Source organism: Ischnura elegans, chromosome 5, assembly GCF_921293095.1.
Source record: "Ischnura elegans chromosome 5, ioIscEleg1.1, whole genome shotgun sequence".
In the NCBI taxonomy this organism is placed as follows: domain Eukaryota; kingdom Metazoa; phylum Arthropoda; class Insecta; order Odonata; family Coenagrionidae; genus Ischnura; species Ischnura elegans.
In genome coordinates this window covers 67970504-67991811 of record NC_060250.1, presented here as the reverse complement: position 1 = coordinate 67991811, position 21308 = coordinate 67970504, and the positions used below count along the sequence as shown (strand labels likewise).

General features: G+C 36.1%; 1 protein-coding gene across 1 annotated transcript in view; it reads left to right on the top strand.

Moving 5' to 3' along the window:
• LOC124159020 (differentially expressed in FDCP 6 homolog) overlaps positions 1-21308 on the top strand; it is a 31243-nt gene that overhangs the window by 5804 nt on the left and 4131 nt on the right. Inside the window, exons 5-10 of the mRNA XM_046534506.1 lie at positions 1-251; positions 11031-11292; positions 11918-12042; positions 16249-16385; positions 17923-18047; positions 20251-20376. Of these exons, the coding sequence (XP_046390462.1) occupies positions 1-251; positions 11031-11292; positions 11918-12042; positions 16249-16385; positions 17923-18047; positions 20251-20376 (1026 nt within the window). The remainder of the gene's footprint in view (positions 252-11030; positions 11293-11917; positions 12043-16248; positions 16386-17922; positions 18048-20250; positions 20377-21308) is intronic.

Here is a 21308-nt window from a genome sequence, read left to right as displayed (position 1 = left end):
GGCTATCTGCATAAAAAAGGTGAGCTCTTGCCAACTCTGCGGGAGTACTGGTTTGTACTCCAACCAAATAGACTGACGTATTTCAAGGGTCGAACTGAGGAGGAGACAGGAGGTGAACCCCGTGCGGGTATACCCTTGGGACCACACTGCCGAGTAGGTGTCTCTCCATCACCAAGAATGGGACACCATGACTTCAGATTTGTCTTAACCACCGGGGAAAGGAGTTATGAGCTAGCAGCTCATGATCAAAGGTTAGAAATTACTTTTTGTGTGCAGCTCATTGTTGCTTTATCTATGGTTATTTTTAAGTACATATTAGAGTTCCACTTTTTTGTCTAATCTGATTCTGTTTTGGTTCCTAACATCAAATCTTAGGTCTAAATCTTAATCTAGTGTTTTATTTTCATTTCTTGAATTCCAGAATGTAATCTTAATAAATAAATTAAATGTACATACATTTAATGATTTAATTTGGTTATTATTGAAGGTGTCTAAAATAATTTATGCGCTAATTCCTTTAAAGTGGAGAATGCAGGTTTTTAAGTGGATTCAAATGAGTAAATTAGGAAAAGTTAGACGAAAGATATCCAAACATTTCATTTCTGTAATCAATTTTCTGATAGCTAGATAGCTCATCATTGGCCTTCATGTTTATTTTTGGTTGTTCTCTCTCAAAGCCCTGTGCCTGAATGGGGTACTGGGATGCTGATTAGGCCCAGATGTCACATATTTGTTGAATATATTGCGGCATGATTTCATTTACTGATTCACTGATTTTATGATTACAATGTTTTATTCTCCTTACATGCCTCTTAATAAATGAGGTGGTAATAATTGATGGACAAATTATAAATTAAATATACATACATTTAAATATAACAATAGTAGGAAAGGGGAATGTCAAATTATTACATATGCTAGGTATTATGCAAAGTCTTAGCTTCAAAATAAGCTCAGATTACCTAAGATTACGTAAATTTGGTGGAGATATAGAAGCTATTGGCAAGATTTCTGCTGTGCCTTTTAGATAAGTAATAGATTTCTCAGTTACAAAGCAATGTATTATTGTTGCCATGAGTGTAAATCTAGGGCCTTATTTTAACTGCCAGGCTATAAGTAATTGTAATATCTAAATTTCTCATTTCTAGTTTGTGTAAAAGTCTTCTTTTTCCAGTTTAGCCTCCTTGAGAATCATTTATTCTCAGACAATCTCTTGCTTTACATTTTTTCCTCTGTGAGCAAACAGACTATGTATCATTATGTTAAAAAGTGTTTGAATAATAGAAAAGTGATTTTATTCGTATATTTCATGCATTATCTAGAGGAAACTCATGTAGAAGAGGTTATTTTTCTTGAGTTGGAAATGCTTAAAAAATATTCTTACGCCAGAGTTTGTGGCTTTCACAGTTCATGAATATTGTCTTTAGGTTATCTCTGCCCATATTCATTTAAATCAATTTTCACCTGTATTTCCTTGATAAGGATATACATAATTAATTAAAAGGAAATGACTTGATGGGATAGATACTTGACTGTATGATGTTGCTAGCGAATGAAATGAGTGAGAGAAATAAGAGATCTTCACGAAAATATTTTTTGTGATCTTGTGTGATTTTTTTCCTTTGACTGTCACTTTCCTCTCTTAGGTATTACTTGCTGGACCAGCCCTTCTGATGTAGACATTAACTGTGAGAAATAAAATTTTTATATAGGTATTATTTGAAAAATTTTCCTGCACATACAACCCATTGCTTACAATTAGTCCGCTCATTTACTCATTTTAGTAGCTCCCTGGCTTCTAGCTTGGGTATTGTATTGCTATGCTATCCTGATGGATTAATTGCCTTATAGTCATCTTTCTTTTGCTGCCTTTCACTGACAAATTTTCTCATCTTGAGCAAACTGAGCTTTAGTGTCATTAATTTGTTACGTAAGCTATTTAAAAAAAAGGCTTGAATTACATAATCTGTTTTCAAATAAGCATAGTTAAGTATGATGTGATTGTGTTTGGTAGTTTGGTGCAATATTCTTCAATAAGTTACTCATTAATTGAAATTGAAATCTCATATAAAGCGAGATAGGCTCCTATTCCATCCTCACATGAAGAGGTTGGGTTAAAAGAGTGCCAACCATCATTCCTAGTGTTTTGAGATATTCACATTTTAAAGTTTTAAATTCAGATTTTGAAGATCTAAATTAATAAATATTTAATTTCCATTCATTTGAGGAATTCAAGGAAAACAAATGATTTGAAATGTAATGCATAATACTACTGGACTTATTTTCATGTGAATATTGTTAATTGGATGTGAAAGTGGAATGTTGAGGTAAAAAAGTTAGAATGGAAATTACTGTTCTCTGAACTGAAAGACTCCAATATATCCAATTTAGCTCGACCTTTTGCAAGCTACTGCTTGAAATATGGGCTTGAAATGCATTACCATCTTAAGTCAACAATCCTAAGATTGGTTTGACACAACTCTCCGTTCCTCTCTCCTATCCGCTAGCCTTTTCATAGTGATGTATTTCTTCTCTTTTACATCCTTTATAACCTGTCCTATGTAACTCATGTGGGACTGTCCCTTACCCTTCTTCTCTTCCACCTTTCCTTCTATGTACCTGTTTTCATCAGGCTATCATGCCTCATAATGTAGCCAACTAAGTTGTCCTGTCCTCTTTAAGGTTTTCAGTAGGCTTTTCTTTTCTCCTGCTCTTCTCAGCACTTCGTCATTACATACTTGGTCGATCCATTTTATCTTCACATACATGTTCCTGCAGATACATACTCCTTATGTAGCACCTGATGAAATTAAAATGCATAAAATGCAAAGCAAATATTTTAGGCTCTATTTGGTGTTTTTTATATTGTTCCAGTGTGAGCAATGCAGTTTAAGTTGGGTGTGATCATATTGAGTGGTTTTAGAAAATGAGTGAGGAAACATAGTGTGTATAATTTTTCACTTATTTGCCACAATATCCTGTATTTTATATCAGTTAGAACCTTTAAATATTGATGATTAAATGATCAGTTCTAAATGTGGAATATTTGAGAAAAAAATTGGAATGTTCATGGTAGTGAAGATAGGTTGCTGGTATATTCATTCCTCTTTATGTATGTTCAAGTAACATGCTGGAAAATTCTTTGAATACTCATCATGGTATGAAAAACATTCTGGATTGAGATAGGTGCCCGCAATTGATTGCTGGAACATTCAACGAAAATTTGGCTATCATTGCATTTAAGCATAATTTCATTATTATATTATATCATTAGCATTGCATAAGCATATTGAATAGGGATACTATTTCTGGTTATTGAACTATTAATTGAATGTTCACTTAAGGCTTGTTCAATCTAATGCTGAATGATCTTGTAGCATTGTTGCACAGCCTGGTAACATCCTCATTTCAAATAGGTGAATCGTGGTTTGCCTACTCTCACACAGCTCTTGGTATCAGGCTGAGTACACGCATTCAAAAAATCAGCTTATCTTTCAGCATCGCATGTGGATTTTTTATTTTTATTCAGTTTAGTCTTGATAATTTTTTAATTAGTTCACGATACTCAGAAAATGTATTGGTATGGTATTTTTATCGTATTTTATATGAAAAGTCACGTAAAATTGATGACCAACCTTTTGTAATGTAAGGACATCAAACAGTTGTGTCTGAAACAGAGTCAAAATATCATATTAGTAAAATTGTTTCAACCCTTAAAAGTGTTCCAGTTGAGTCAATAGCTACATATGAGATGTGTTTGTACTTATCCCTGAGAAGGGTCAGTTAAAATTTGGGCAAAGACTCAATTAAAACTGTTCTATTTGCATTATTCCCATATGCTTTAATGCCAATGGGGCAGCTCCTAAAGTGAGGACTTCAAAAACCATGTCAAAAGAGAGGAAGATTGGGTAAAATAGGAGAGTGAAATTGGAGACATGCTGCATTGTGGAGAGTATTCCTAGTATGTCTTCTGAATATGTATGTGGTAAAATATGCACCAAAGACCACGATATATATTTGAGTGTGGTCACTATTTTAATTATGGAAATTGTATTAGCAGTCATGACAGACTAGACCATAATTGATGTGTAAGTATGTACCTTGTTTTAACTTGGGTGGGTGTGTGCTGGTGTTAGAAGTTTCCGAGATTCATGCGTGCCCATTCTGTGCATCCATTTTTAGGAGACCCTATGCCAAGGCCAAGTGTGCTACCGTCTCGATTGTAGAACTAAGAAATTCCTCAATATTTTCTGGCATCATATTGTGAAATTGTCACATTTATGTAAGGGAATTGATATTTCTTTACTTAATTGCTTAATATATCTCAAGGTCCAGAAAAATTACGTCTGCTACATCAGAGATCTTGAACCATCTTGAGGCAAGCTCAAGTCTCATTTTCAAGAAAATTAATGGCGAAATTGAGCGGGTGTCATGCATTACTTTTTTTCTCCCTCAAGTCTGGAAAAGTCGAGACTCACGTAGCCCTATTAGTTGTACAGAGAGGTTTGTGATTCTAAGGTGTTCCTGTATAACTTTAGTTAGATGTGAGCTCAATATCAATCACCTGCTTATGTGTATTTTTTTCACTAATTAGTGGTTTCCTTATGTCTGCATCATTCATAGTTGTTAGTCATTAAACTGTTAAGGCTCTAATGTAACTATTAATCCAAATTGTATTGATGTTTCAAGATATGAAAGAGGAGTAAATCAGCTGGTCATGTGTGATGATATCTGGAAACATTTTTTTGCTTTCAGGGTTTGTTTTTGCCATTCAGCATGTGGCACTTGCCTACCATAGTGCCTGTTATTGCGGCCAACAGTGTGAAGGGTATAATCAAATATATTTCATTTTAAATTTGTTCTGTGTGTAGAAAATAGAAGATCAGCTGTAGTCAGATGTAGCTTTACCAGTTGCTTTTAGCCCATCAAGTGTTTCTGCCTTGCTAGTTTTTTTTTGTTATTACTCACTTTTATTGCATTACTTAATTTATTCTAAATGTTGCCCAGTAAATCAGAAGTGCTTATTTGCTATCTCTTGGCAAAAGACTGATTTAGGCAAAAAGAATTCCTCCTAAGTATTTTAGCTCCTCAGCAAAAAAAACTTGCTATTTTGGATATAATGTATTAAATTAGTAGCAGCATGATGTTAGATCAGTAGTTGTGCATACAGTATAGATATCGCATGATTTACTCTTTTCTAATAATGAATGCACTCATAATTCTGTTTTTTTTAATCTGTCAATGCTATGTCTATTTTTGTATATTTTAGTACAAGCATAGCATATGTTAATAGCTTTTCATTTTCCAAACTACCACATAAGCGTGTGTAAGAGGCGCACACGTGTAAGAGGCGCACCCCTATTTTGAGGATCGAAGCTATTAAAAAAAAAAAAAAATTGCGGCATTTTTTTTATCCTATCGTGTGGTGTTGCAGACGTATGCCTGGAATTTCGACAGTTATCGAAATTTCCTCTTTCACTACTATTTGAAAGAGGAAATTTTGATGACTGCGGCGGTAATAGCGGCTTAAGAGGGAGTAGAAAGAGTTCCGATCCTCTCTTCGCATACGCCATCGCTCTACGTTGCTTGTCCTACTCACGAACAATTTTGTTTAAAAGCTCTCGCAGAAGTATTGCAATAGAATTGCAGCCGTGGAAAATTTTAAGGCAAAACACGACAGGCACATAGCATGAACCTTCCCAAGAGATTGGACAACAATCGGGGCAATCTCAGCGCCGTAGGATAATAACCACGTCGTAGATTTAAGGCCCCTTGCACACACACCGATTTTGGACAGCGGGTAAAATATCGGCCGTCCACATTCCAATAGTGAACAATGGGAGAGCATTGGAGCTTGCACACGTCCCGACCACGCGCCGGCACTGGCAAAATGCCGGTTAGCTGCCGGCCATTGTCACTGTGGATCGCCGGCGCCGGCTCAAAAACATAGCAACTTATCGTTTGACCGGTAAAAATCCGGCATGTGTGCAAGCATCGCTTCGCCGGTAAAATATCGGCTGATATTTTACCGGCCGTCCAAAATCGGTGTGTGTGCAAGGAGCCTAACGGAACTACACTCGGCCCTCCATCAGCCAATGCCTCTGCCATTTTTTTCCTGTCTGAGACTCCACAGGAAAATATCAAGTTACTGGGGAACAATGGAAACATGTTTCATCCCTACCCCATCTCCTCAACTGACCTTTTTCGGTCTAACAGGTTCAATTTTCCGAGTTTCTGGAGGTCAAATGCTAGGTGAGTCACCTTCTGAGATATCTCGATATCTTTCAGCAATTGTAAGACACGCACGAGGTTCTAAAAAGAATTAGACCTAACGCTATGTATATCTGACAGCATTTAAGTTTTTTGAGCTCTAATTGATTGACACAAAGATTTATAGCTAAAACAAGGCTACTAATATTCAACATAGTCCAAACAGCACAATTTCGGAAGAAACAAGCGTAGCATAAGCGCATTCAAACAAGACGAGACAGACTGGAAACTTCAGGCAACGCAAACTGCGTATATCATATGCGCCTTCGCCCCTTCGCATTAAAGGCAACGACGTCACATGCAAGATCGGACGTGTTCTTCCCTTGCTCCTTCGCTCATAGCCTCGTAGCTTGAAAGCGTAGGGGAGGGAGCGCGCTCCTTCCCCTCGACCTCTCCTTCAGCACTCTTCACTTATAAGCATTTCCGATTTCTTCTATCCACCATTTAGTCCAACAATGTACACACTCGTTCGAATTTTTTAAACCGCAGGTTTTGACACCAATATAATTTTCAGTTGCAAAAATCCTCATATTAGCGTCTGAAGATGATTTTTGAAAAATCAGGAGCTCAGTGTAATGGAAATTGCTCGGCAAGACAGATGTTGACTGTTAACCAGGTATGTCCTTCAAAACAACGCGTTTCTATACGTTTGATAAGCGATTACACTATGCAGTATAAATGCCGCGGGATGCCCACTCGTGGCTTTAAATTTAGCGCGCGCTCCGGAGTGAATCACCCCGCGCAATCTTTTCAATGTTCACCTCTGGGCTACCGACGTGACGGTGCGATGCTAGCAAGAAATTCAAACAGGAGCATTTTAAAAATATGTCACTAAGGGATAAACTCCCCTGCCTGCCGTTTGATTTTGACCCAGGGTTTCAGATGACTGACTCATGCTGAAAACCAAGGCCACTCAGTTCCCCTTGGACTTGCGACCGGTGAAGGGGAGGGGGGGAGATAAGAAGTTTATGTAAGAGGCGCACCCCCATTTTTGGCTGCAATGTCTGGGAAAAATGGTGCGCCTCTTACACGCGCTTATACGGTACTACAAAATTAGTAAAATACTGTAATGTCCAATTTTATTAATACCGTATATGTCTGAATATAGTCCCCCCTTTTTTTCCAAAAATGCTCATGGTAAAAGTAAAGGGGGGGACTATATTCAAACACATTTTTTTAACTTTTCCCAAAACTGAAGCCTCAAAATAAGGGGGGGCCTTATTCAGAGGGGGACTATATTTGGAGAAATATGGTATTCAGAACTTCCACCACATTGTGCCTATCATCATACAAGATACTACAAAATTCCTGAGTTACATCAATTATTTAAGTCTATTTTTCTTGAAATTGTTTGAGCCCATTTCTTCTACCCTATCATTTGGCTCATGCTTAGCATACACTAATACAGTAAACTCTGTTGGTGCGAAGGCTTCCGCGGTGCGCTGGTAATGTAGGCTGCATTTTTCGGGTTTCACCGCATCATGGTTGCGTTGGGGACAACAGTTTCTCCTGCATTCCAGCAGGCGTCTTCAGGTCGAAGTAATTATGCCGTGTTTTAGCCGCCGTTATATAGGCAGCCCAGTGGTGTATGCTCTCCCTGATCGGTCGCCTTGCGGCCAATAGCATAGTGGTATGGGGCGAAGAGTCTCTTCCACGTACTGTTGAGTTGGTAGCTATCCTCTCTATTGAAATTATGGGGATGTTTAGATATTTCAATAGGGCGGATGATCAGGCGCTGATTAGCCAGTCAGTGAGGAGACTGCAGGCTCTAGTGGATGCATTGGACAGGAGGTGCGAGAAGTATGGGATGAGGATTAATCACGAAAAGACTAAGGTAATGCGGTTTTGTAAAGCATTGCGAGCGAGGAATGTGAGAATCCAGATAAATTAGGTGGGGAACTTGAGCAGGTAGAGCAATTCCACTATTTGGGCAGCACATTAGAGGAATACGGACGTAGTAGCAAGGACATCAGGAAGAGAATTGCATCAGCGAAGGAGGCCTTCATGAACAGGAAGGAGCTTCTAAGAGGATCAGTATGTAAGAGTTTAAAGAAGAGTTTGATCTGGAGTGTAGCTCTCTACGGTGCGGAAATGTAGACACTGAGGGAAGAGGACGAGAGAAGATTGGAGGCATTCAAGATGTGGGTATGGAGAAGAATGGAGAAGGTGAAATGGACGGAGAGGAAAAGGAACGATGAAGTGCTGGATATGGTTGGCGAGGAGAGGCAGTTTTTAGATGAGATATGGGGGAGACAGAAGGTATGGATGGGAGGAGTAGGTACTTAGCGGGGAGGGGATGTTGAAAACTGTGTTTTAACGAAGAATAGAGGGTAGAATGTTAGGGAAACGAGGGAGGGGAAAGAAAAGAATGGGCTTTTTAGATAGATTGAAAGGGAGTAGATCTTATAGTGAATTTAAGGATGCAATGCTGGAAAGAAAGGGAGGCTCCCAGATCACTTCTTTAGTACTCCATGGAAACCTACCTTAATTGGTAGTATACTGTAATAATAACAAATCATTCAATTTTTAAACACAGAAAAAAATTATTGATAACAATACCCACATTTACAGGTACAGGAATAGAAATGTATGCAACTTATAATCCAAAAATAGTTTTTAAAAATGTAGCGACAAATTACTTCATTTCTAAAATATCAGCTTTTGGCTCCATACTGAAATTTGATATTGTCCACCTGTGTTTTTCCTTTGTTGTTCTATAGAACACAAAATATTTTTAAATTGGAATCAACAATTTAAGCCATTTGTGGCCAGTGAAAATATCCTGTTGGACCTGCTGGATGTATAAATATTATTCTATCATTTCCCTTGTCTAAATGTATTGAGTTGAAAATCCAAGCTGGTGGGTTGTATGCCGTGGTTCTGTTGATGAGGTTTACCCTCCTGCATGGTATTTTATTTATGATGCTAGTTTATTTAGCTAAATTTCTTTGCCATTTACTCATGAGACACTTGCTCATTCATCTATGTGTAATCTCTCTTTTATGCTTACATAAATTCTTGGATGGATTATTGTGCATGATTGTTTTGTCTTGTTTGGAAATACATGTATTGCTTCAGGTAGATATTCTTATTCCATTTTTCCTTATAATATATTTTCATTTTCTTTGAGTGTATACTGTGTCATGATTACCTAGTTCAAAATTGAGCAAAACTATTTAAGACAACTGATTGCTATTATGCTCTAGTTTTATGTTGTCAAAGTGTTTGAAAATGTGATAGCAAGTCATTTTCTTTATTTTTTGTTATGCCATCATGAATTTAAGATTTTATTGAGTAATGAATGCTCATTGGCAATTATGGAACTCACTGGTATGTTGAAATGTTGGCAAAAATTGTTTACCATCTCTAGTTGACAAAATTATAGCAATATTGGGAATGTTAATTTTTACCATTATTTTGGTTGATTGTTAAATCACCCTAACTGGCTAATCTGTGTGTTCAATTTGTATTTTTTTTTACAAAAAAAGTGGGGGGGATGCAAAGGGTTATTATATTTTTTTTCTTAATCCCTTTTTCTTAATGAAATTTAATGAACCTGGCTCGAAATCCTATTTTTTTCATTATATATGAAGGCAAAATTTTTATAGATAAATCACTGTTTAATGCATTAATTTACTTACCTTTTCATGCGTGATGCTTTGATAAAAGAATTCATTCTATTTATGCTGCCCCATTCCTCCCTAGATTTCTCCCTACCCAACTTGAATTTTCTGAAAATAATTTATAATCTACCATGATTGATTTTAAAAGAATATTCTCGCTTAGAATGGGCAAAATCCCCACTTTCCCACCATCTGAGCCAGGTAAAAGAAAAAAATCAAATCAAATTAAACTCAGTTTTGTAAATCTGAGTTTTGGTTTGAGAGCATCATCATGGTTTGAGAACATCATGATTAGAATGCCAATAAAGAATTTGTTGGACCTAAGCAATGCTTCTTATGCAACTGTTAATATTGGTTCCAGTTACACTAGCTGAGATGATTATGTATGAGTTTTGCAAGCATTCATGAAAGTTCTCTTTCACATAAAAACACATGCAATTTTAATTAATCACTAAAAATATATATATTTAGCAGAAAATAATATGGCAAATTTGTTATGGAGATGTTTTACCTTCACTAGAAATAAATGAAAATACCTTTTGAAAATATGAAATAATTCCTTAAATTTAGAAGTACATTGAATGTTTACACTTATGTCGGGCTTTAACCAAATAGTGAATGCCTATAGAATTGGTGGATTCATGCAATTATTGTCAATAGCAATAGAATATCAGTAAAAGTTGAAATATTGATGTAGCCTATTACATTAAATACATAGAAATAGAAATAGGTCATACTTATATGTATATGAATTTCAACAGAAAATATTTTGGCCAACAAGGTCAACAAGGCTGGTTTTGGAGAGGTTCTCTCATCACACTGTGGGTTTATGTACTCCTATAATTTATACCATTTAATTTAAATTTTACTCACCCCTTGTTTAGGATTCTTAAATTTCCAACTGTTTGGCTAGAAAATTATGTGAATATCATTCTAGTTAATTCTTTTACTACTTTATCAGCCTTGCTACTCATTTCAACCTTTATTATATATGCTCATTTCATGTATGCATACACTTTTCGTCACTCTGAAAATATTATTCTTATGCCTGTACAATCAATAGCTAGTAATAATGTTTAATTTGGATGTGTAGTTTTGATTTACTTAATTTCATGCGCCTAATCATTTTTCACATAGGACACGATTGCAGTGGATAAGTGCTTTTCACTTGGCACTTTCTCATTGTGGTAATGGTCTTGAAGGGTACCAGCGTCAGCTAGCTATGAGGCGTCAAGAGCAGAGAAAAGCTCAGCAGCTGAAAGAGAAAGAAGAACGTCATAAAGAGCAAGTTAAAGCCCGAGCTTCAGAACCAATTCCTGTTTCTCCTCCTGAACAACAGCTTCTTCCTTTATTACTCAGAGTTGAGGAAGCCAAGGCTCAACTTCAAGCTGAAAAAACTGTGAGTGACAATGGCTTTGAAATTTTCTTAAAATTTGGCGTTGCTAAAACTGTTTTTGAGTCATTCTCCTTAAAGAAAATCTTAAATTATTGAAATTTTGGGAGGCATTATAAGGGTAGATGATGTTTCATTGCCGAGTTACTGGTCTTGAATAAAATTAGGAATATTTTTGTAAAAAAAATGAAAAGACTTGGACTAGAAGAATACAGGAGAGCCCTCATATATTTTACTTGCTTAAGAAGAAGTTCTATTTTTCCATCAAAATATGTTTTCATACCATTTTTTTTTAATATCTCCCTTCATAGTATATTCATGGGAGACCTATGTGGTCCTGGGTATCAGGAAGGCCTGATTAGTGGGGATTCCTTAACTTTCAGCATCCTGCTCATCTAATAAAAATACATCTTTAAGAGTGTTCCATGAAAATTTGCAAAGGATTAGCTTTATATTTAATGAGAAATTCTAAGATGTATGAAACATTAACCCACTTGAGTTTTGATCGTCTTAATTTTTACAAATTTGGTCTGTGCCAAAGTTATATGCACATTTTCAGTATTGGGTTATGTACAGCATAGGAGAGCTGCTATGCAAAGAGATGTGTTGCATTGTCTTATTTGTTTTCTAGGCTCGTTTGGCTGCGGAAACACAAGCTCGAGAACTTGAGGATGTAAAAATTAAATTGGAAAAGCTTTTGGAGGAGGAAACCCAAGCAAAGAGGGATGAAGAAATAGTCCGAGCTTTACAAGCAAGGTGAGCATGAATGTGTGTCTGTTTATAATTTTAAGAATGGCCATGTAATTAATTTAGTAATCCTATTCATCTTCATTTCACTCTATTTGAACATTTATAGGCATTTTATATTTTCGTACGCATTTCATGAATACTTATACTTTTATTAAGCATTTTGCATAGCATTTAATACAGTTTCGATTAAAAAATTCCGGATGAAAAAAATGGAGGAAATGGTTGAAGTTATATTGTTTCAAGGTCTATCAAGGTCTATCTATGATTCAACAATTAATATTATTGAGTGAGCGAGAAAAGCTGCACCATGAAAAGTTCACTTTAATGTCTTTGTGAAGAAGACTGGAGCAAAAATTGACCAAATGGTAATGAAATTTTTTGGCAATTTCATTGTATTGATTTAGACCAATAACACAATATTCAAGCTCTTCCTGCTTCATTTTCCATATAATCAGGATGTAGTCCTGGCGAATACAATCAGGAGACTACCATTCATGTGGGTACTTTGAGAGCCATTCCCAAATTTTTGGATTATCAAGTTTCTCTACACTAATGCCAGAATTTAAAAATGCTTCAGCAGTAGTGATGACAAACTCCTCTTTCTCCTCCTCTGCTTTTTATGACTGAATAACTGTCTGTTCAAATGGTAGCTGTCCTTTTGCAGGGCCCCTTTCTTTTGCTAGTTTTTATGTATTGCTACCGATGTGCTTTAGCAATGTGTCACATCTTTCAAACTTAAGTCTTTTATTGCAAAATTTGTAAGGTAATTCTTTGTCTTTTACTTAAAATCCTTGTGAGCTGAATTCACTCTTCCAGGTAAGAATGGTAACACTAGGTTTTGGCATTTTAAAATTCCTTTCCTTCGTCTGATATTTAACGCTGCCAGTCCATATGCAAAAAAAAATGTTTCATGTTGTGGATTCCCTTTTTGATAGCCCTCACCCAGGTGCTGAAGGAAAGTAAGATAGCAGCTAGATTTAGCAAAATCGCTTAGTATTTACTACATCTGTTGCCAATCGGTCAAGAAAGGCAGTGAAAGAAGCACGCATAACTAAACACAATTGGATACAATGAAACTTGAACCGGGGATGTGTTGGACGAATTACTTTTGCATTGAAGCTCAGTGGAGCGCCAAATATCTGACGATCCATCTGCTAATAAGTAGCACCCTTCTCCTCCTATCCTTTCTGTTCCTTCCTTCCCCCAACTGAGCTTCATGCTCTAAAATTACCATAGGTCTCCATGCATGTCTTCAAATGAGTCGAATCATGCCGTTGACGCTAGCCGCTGTAGTCATCACGGCACCCATTTCAATCCGGCCTGGCACACAGTGGGGCCAAGCCCCTCTTTAAATGGACAGAAGTCCAAAACTTTTCTATCAAAATTTACTATCAACCCTAAAATATTTATACATATGCTTTACAGACCGCTTTAATGATATTATTTAACATGTTGTGTATCGGGGTAGGCTAATGTTTAGAATATAACTTAACCCAATCAAACGTTATGATGCATCAATTCATTATAAATAACAAGCAACAACTGAAAACGTACTAACGAATACGTATTGTACGCTTTAAAATTGTTTAGGTTGACATGCCTAAATGATAAGAATTTTCTTCATCCGTCCAGAACATTCGGGAAAAAATGACGAGAATTCTCGCCATCCCTACGCAACGTGTTAATTATACATATAGTCCGACATTAAGTTTTCAATATATTATGTTTTTCTTGAATTTTTTTTTTCAAATTTTATTATTTTTACAATTGTGACAGCAACTTGATTAGTTATAAAAATATATTAGGTATAAAAATTTTTACTAATAAAAATAAAAAATTTTACGTCAATATTTCTAGACAATGGAGAAAATCTGATATAAAAGTTACAAAATTGTTTTAGCAAATATCTTTGAAAAATTATTTCATGCTCCTTAGAAGAATAAAGATTTGCTCTAAGAAGGAATATGATAGAAGTGCTTGTGTAGTATCTTTTTATAAACTTATTATTAAAGTTAGTGATACACTGGAAAGAAAATGCTATAAGTCCTTAGTTTAATTTTTGTAGTGCTAGTGGCATCATCATGGCTGCCTAGCAGGGAAATTTTTTTTTTCTATATGATAGTTAATGTCCAGTATATCTCAATGTCATACTTGACCATTTGTTGTTTTTTATTGCTCATGTTAGATGTTTTTTTTTACTTCCTATGTTCTTGTCTGTTATGAGTCTTGTGAAAAATATTTCCCACTTTTACTGAGTAAATATTGAGAATGGGTTAGTGGTTAGTGATATGCAAAATTTGCAAATGCAATAATGTAAGGTAAGGGTTTCCCTCCAAATTTGCCAATTTTAGCTAAGCTAGGCTAATGAAATATTTCCCAGGGTGAACATACACCCATGTCTCGTATAGCGCAAGGGATGCGTTCCTTGGGGTCTTTGCGCTATACGAATTTGCGTTATACGAGAGCGTTTTAACATAGGGAAGATAGGGATGCGTTCCAGGTAGCGTGGGTCTTGGGTATTGAATTTCCTCTAAAACATCTATATTCCCGTAAAAAGCCTTAGAAAACATTATTTCTATAAATATTTATAGTTCAAAACATCTTCAAAGATAGTATTCACGCATTCAAAGACTTTTATTCACGTTAAAAAAAATTCTTACGTGCTTTCGAAATTCCATCCTGTCGTGCGGGTGGTCTAACATCTGCTATCTCAGGGGATCGTAATGCGTTGCCGGCAGTTGACGATTTTTCAAACTAGTCTAAAAACAACTATTGTGTCACCCAGGCCCTTTTGTCGCTCATCGAAATGACAGGAGAATGCTACTTTAAATGCCATTCCATAGCTAGCGGAGTTTATGAATGATAAATCATTTTAATTTGAAGTCCTCCGAGTCACTAGCAGCTACGTGAAACAGTCTTCAAATGCCTTGAAACCTGACCCAGGTTTTCCTTCCCTGAAAATGAATGAACGAGAATGCATTCTTTTCCACTAGAATATCGTCTCGTCAACACTAAAAACTAGTTGAGGGGGAAAGGAGCCACTTTCAATAACAGCTTGGAGTTCATCAGAAAATGTTGTGGTGGCTGCGCTATCAACACTTGCAGATTCACCTGATATCGCCGCACTGAAAATACCTGCTTGCCGTTTAAATTCTGGAACCAACCGGAGCTTTCACTAAATGTCTCGGAGCGATTACCACTCTCGTCTTTTTGTACTGATTCACCATAAACTTTCCGTATGTGTAGACCGCTTGGTTGAAGTTGGTGCGGCTGAGGTCACTGATGTTTTAACTTCGTCTTTATTCAGAATAAGGCATCGTGCATTTAAACTTCCGCGCAATATCGCTTTGACGCTCTCCAGTTTCAGAGCAATTGACCTCTTTCCATTCCTCTTCTAGGTTTATAGTTTTTCTTGATAAATTCTTGATTTTTCTACACGCATTCCTATTTTTTGCCATATCCTCTTGGTTTTTACTCTGTATGGCTCTATCTAAATCACCTTCCACTGCTGAACTGTATTCCTGAGACGCACAAGGCCTACGACTGCGGGGAGGGAACGAAGCCATTGTGTTTGAGACACTATAGCGGACCCTTTTATGTGTTGATGCTATTCATGCGCAACTCGGCCACCGCTCCATTTCTACCCCGTGAATACCGATGACCTTGAAGGCTTTAGCTTAGACCCTTCACCTGGAAGTCAACCGCCCGATAACCTATGACGGAAAAAATACGTCTCAAACCGTATTGCTGAAAAAAAATCATTTCCACTAGCCCCTCGCATAATTAACGATCTAAATTATTTATTATCATTCTGTTAAGGAGACGGGATAAATTACTTCGGTAGGCCGGCTATCTAGACCCAATGACGAGTAATACTTTTGGCCATTGCACAGCAATGGATTTCGATTAATATATAAACAAAAAAGAAGATTTGAGGCAAGCAATAATATTAATATGCGTAAAATGATAGAAATTTCGTGTGTACTTAGCGCAAGTTCACGTTTTATCATGAGAGCGTTTAAGATTTTGATTAGGCTACACTGCGTTGCAATGTTTCCCCGTGAATTTGCGCTATATCGAAATTGCGCTAATCGAAATTGCGCTATACGAGACATGGGTGTACATGCGAGAAAATGTCTTGATGCATACCTCCCCTTGATTTGATGTTACATATTTGATCAATTCTGATATTAGTGTTGTTTTTCTTTCTAGGGTTTTAAGAGAAGAGTGGGAGAAGAGAGAAGAGTTAGAGAAACTTCAGGATGAACAGAGATTACTTTTGGAAGAGGAAAGAGAAAAAAGGAGGCTGTTTGAAGAACTTCAGAAAAATAAGGAAGCTCAGTTGCAAGGTAGGTTTTGTGACCTCCATGTTGCTAAGTTAAGATCCAAGAACATTCCTATTTATTATATAGAAAAAACTTCCATGTAGTCCTGTATAATTACGGCACCTATATAGATAGTCCACACATTTTTGTCCTAAGCATGGTAGTGACCTATGTGTAACCTAAACATAGCATTTTAATGTACTATTCTCCCATGTACATGTTTAAATGTTTTATACCATTGCTTTAGAGATGATGGATGGATAACATTTCTTTTTAATTTAACCTAAAATCTCCTGGTGATAGCATGATATGCAGAAATCCGGGTCGTACTATTTTAATTAAAGTGTGGAATTGAACAAAGTATTTTTCTTTTATTTTCTAAAATCTCCCATTCATATACGGTAGAAGTTGGTTATACAAAAATGAGTGCTGAAGATCCCTAGAAAATCACTCTTATAATTGTTGAAACTTCCACTAATTCTTTAATTATTTTACTAATAACTTCACACAACGCACAGGACAATATTATTTTACTTCAACTCAACCACAGTAACTAGTATACAGATTAGATCTCTTAGATACAATATTTAACAATAATGAGAACTCATGATAGCCAATGTCCATCAAAAATGTCATCTTTTTTGGGTTAATATGTTATGGGTAGTAGAACGTTTTGGTCGTGTTTCACAATCATGCATATATCCAGAAGTAACACCTGTAATTTCACAATTTTTATTTTAAACGTAATTATGTTTGAATAATTGAAATATTTGATGTCATAATAATTAAATTACAGTTTTTTGGTGAAAAAATAATGATATTGCTTTACCAAATCTCTTAACCTTCCTGTTGATTACTGCACATCACGTGTGTACATATCTTGTAAATTTGTTTGAATACATTCAGTGAAGAACAGTTATAAGCACAGAGTAGACCAGTGGTATAGCATATCATCAGCTTCCCTGTCTGTATAAAGTGGACTATGGTAAGGCTGCTAATCATTTATTAGCACTGGCATGACTATCTGAACTCTCACCAATCAGAAATGAGTGCTTGGGCATGTTGCAGTCAAAAAGACCATTCCAAAAAATGATTGCCTGCAAATTGAATATTTGCGAGCAATCATTTTTTGGAATCGGAAGGATCGCAGTCATGGGGGAATTCCATGACTGAATTGATCTCTACTTGAATGCGTCCATTTTTCCCTGGAAAAGAATAGAATCTTCTTCCCTCAAAATTCTTGCTTAGGATGGTAGTAGACAGCTGTATACAATATTCTCAGCTTTCCTGAATAGAGAAGGTGATTGGGTGCTTCGCAGGGACTTCTTAATTATTTAGCAGAATAACATTGGCCTCCTAGAACTAATATTTGAATTCCCAGCATGTAATGGTCTAAAAGACAACTCCGAAAAATGAGGAAGCATGCAGACGGAATGTCTACTGAACAGTCGCATACATGGAGAATTTCCATAGCTAAATCCAATTTCTTATTGGGACTTAAGAATATGGTGATTATGTTGCCTAATTTAATGATTTACATTGTTAATTCTATCATTTTTAGATGCTGAGTCAAAATTGAAAAAATTGGAAGAAGACCGAATCAAGTTGGATCATGAGTTGGAAAGTGCTCGAGAAAAGATACAGTCGTCAGAAAAGGCAAAAGATATATTAGAAGCTAAATTAAGGGTAAGTATATTGTATTATTAGCATTTGTATAGGATTCAAATTCATGAGTTTAGAGATGTGCGTATTTTTTCAGCTCAGACTGCTTTGCAGCCAATGTTTGAGTGGTATACATATTTGCTTAAGTGATGTCATATCTTCAACTTATAATATGAGTACAGGCATCCCCCGAGTTACGTAAGAGATGCGTTCCGGCAGACTATACGTAAGTCAAAATTTACGTAAGTCGAACCTTTGCGTTGGCGCTTCAGAAATTGCTGTATAACAAGTTGTATCGTACAGGAATGAGCGCAACCACATACGCCACCACATCCATCGCTAGAACTGCAAATTTTCACGTTGATTGCTGACTTGGGATTTATAAGCGATTTTTCTACAGAAATTAATGAATTTTCCTTCGAGGAATGACAAAAATGGGTCACTTTGTTATTTTCAGCACGTAAAAAACTCTATAACTATTCGATATTTTTTCTACCATAGGTTGTACGAGCGAATATCTACTTCTTCGCGCTCGCATTCGAAAATTAACGTAATCATTTGAATTACGGTTATCGCTTACGTAAGTACGGATTTACGTAAGTCGAGACATACGTAACTCGGGGTATGCCTGTACAAAGCTAGTGTATCTGTGTTGCATGTCTGTGTCTTGTAACTTCAGAGCAAGCTTTGTTCTTATTTTCTTTTTATTTTTGAAACTGCAAAATCCAAATTGGATCTGTGCTAACCTTAAATTAGGGAAACCACAATGTCCACTTAAAGGAAACAGGATTGTTTGAATTAAAAAGCTAGCATGAGGTTTTCCTCTTATGCCGTCTTACTCCATAAGCTGTACGATGATAGGTTTTTCCACATGCACCCTGCTGACTAATTTCTTCTGGCCCCTAGAGGCTGCAGAAAATATTGTATTGTGCTGCAAAATATAAAATATATATCAACACTCTCCTCAATAATAAACAATCTCAAAAATCAGATTGATTGAACTTCGAGACCAATAAAGATTATTGCACTTTGATGTTATATGTTTTATTTTATTTCATTGATGTGCTGTTTAGTGAGGTGGAGCATTGTGTCTCTCCAGACAATGTGAAATCAATTTTTGGCCCTTGCATTGAAAAAGGTGGAAGACTCATGATCTAGGTTCATACTATATGCCCTTTTTCTCAACTCCTGGAGACTGGACTGGAGAGAGCTAGTAGCCAATCAGAGGCACTGTCCCCTCCACCTCCCTATTCCCTTACACTATCGTCAACGCAGCCAAACAGTGTTGCCTGTCTGTGAAAGTAAATGTGCGCTCACTACAAGTAAACCACGCAAAGGAACACTGTGCAAACTCCACAGACACGTTTGGAAACACTGTGGGCTGGAGAGCAATGTTTACTATATGGAAGTCCTCATAGGGAGACTGAATCCTCCTCCACACTTTCATGTGCCACTCTTCTGTGATTGGCTAGAAGAGTGAAAGGGACACAAGTGCATTCAAGGTCACCCGCAATGAGTTGGTAGAAGGGGTATAACCTGCCACTTGTCATGGAACTTACATTAAATTCTATTGATTGTTATTCCAGCAGGTTGATTCTGTGAACATCTTTGAAATCTTACATACTCGCCCAATATCATAACTGAGTAATTCATTGGCACTCCATCATAGGAGTAGTGCAGGAGAGATGTGGCCCCTCTTTAACATGGCATCAAGTTTTTATTTTGAATTAGTTTGGTTAATGGTAAATTACTGCTTGTTTCAATTTCCTATGTATGTGAAAAAAATTGAGAATCAAGGTGATCAGTACTATTTATGCTCATAATTAGGAATTTTTATCCACTGGAAAATAAGGTCTAGTTAAGGAAAAATCTTTTAGTTGAGTTTAGAAAATAAAAATATTTTTAAAAAGCTTACTTTATTTTTATAATGATCATATGTAGTTGAAAATAATAGCAATTTTAATCATACCCAAACTGAACACATTTATTTATCTTTTAAATGCATTGAGGAGGAAAATTTTTAAAAACATGTTACAAATATGTCAAGGAAGGGTGAGTGGGAAGTCAGGGAGCTTAAGACTTAAGAGAGATGGTGTAAGAGAAATCTTCATGATCTGGATAGCCAAAACAGATGTAGAATTATAATTGGAAAGATATGTCGCTAAATATCATTACAGTGAAGAGTGATTTTGTGTGATGTTTTATTTATTCATTATTCTTTCTCCAGGTAATGTTCCCTGAAACAGGTAAAGATGGTGGAGCAGAAGGTGTGAGGCGTGCCTTGTCATTTATGTCATGTGTAAGGGAGCGCCCACGCATCAGAAGAGATCAGGGTGACAGATTGGAGAGAGAGGTTAGTCCACAGTCAAATGGCCATGCCAGTGAGAATGCATGACAAGTTCCAATGAAGGTTAAACTCTATTTGCTTATTTAATAAAAGAGATACGTGCCATTCATATTTGCCATTTTTTATTATGAAATGACTTTTGTTACAGTACTTTATGTACAGCAATACTTAATGAGACTTTTTATACATGTATAACTAACAAATATCTGTGAAGACTGTTATGGTTTTTGAAAGATTTATTCAATGTTGCCGGTCTAAGAGTTTTAATATCTAATTGTTATATTGCCTTGTTCTTGCTTTTTTACCAAATACTATTTTGCTATATTTTGAGTTTAGTATATGTTAATTACGTGATCTGTAAACTAATCATGGTATTGTAATTTTAACCAAACAAATACAAATTTTGTATGTTTCAATAAATCTGTTTACTATTTTTTAACATTTCTAAAATTTTAAATTGAATTAAAACTACCTCTAAAGTTTGTTGGCCTTATTAACCATCACATTATTATCAAAAAATGAAATCTTTTTTTTATTGACTAGGGAGGCATTCATAAAAGTTTTTTCCTGAAAAAATAGTTGTTCCATTAGTCTTGATGCATCTATATCTAGTTATGCTTCATAGCAAGGTCATACATCATAGCTTTGTTCACACGGTATTGTTCCCTATGGTCATTTGTATCCCCCAACTGGTGCTAAATTAGATACATATTTTTACTATGATGCCTTTTCTGTTGTTTTCAACCTATATGGAAATCTAAATTTTCTCTTGATAAGAGCTATTTTGAATTTTTAGTACAATAATTTTCAATACGGAACCTTATCAAGTATGCAACATTTACATAATTACTCTAAACTTGCTCGCAAAGGTCACCTAAACTGGAAGGTAAATAACAGGAGACCAAGTTCAACTGATACAGGCGTATGGTGGAAGTTCG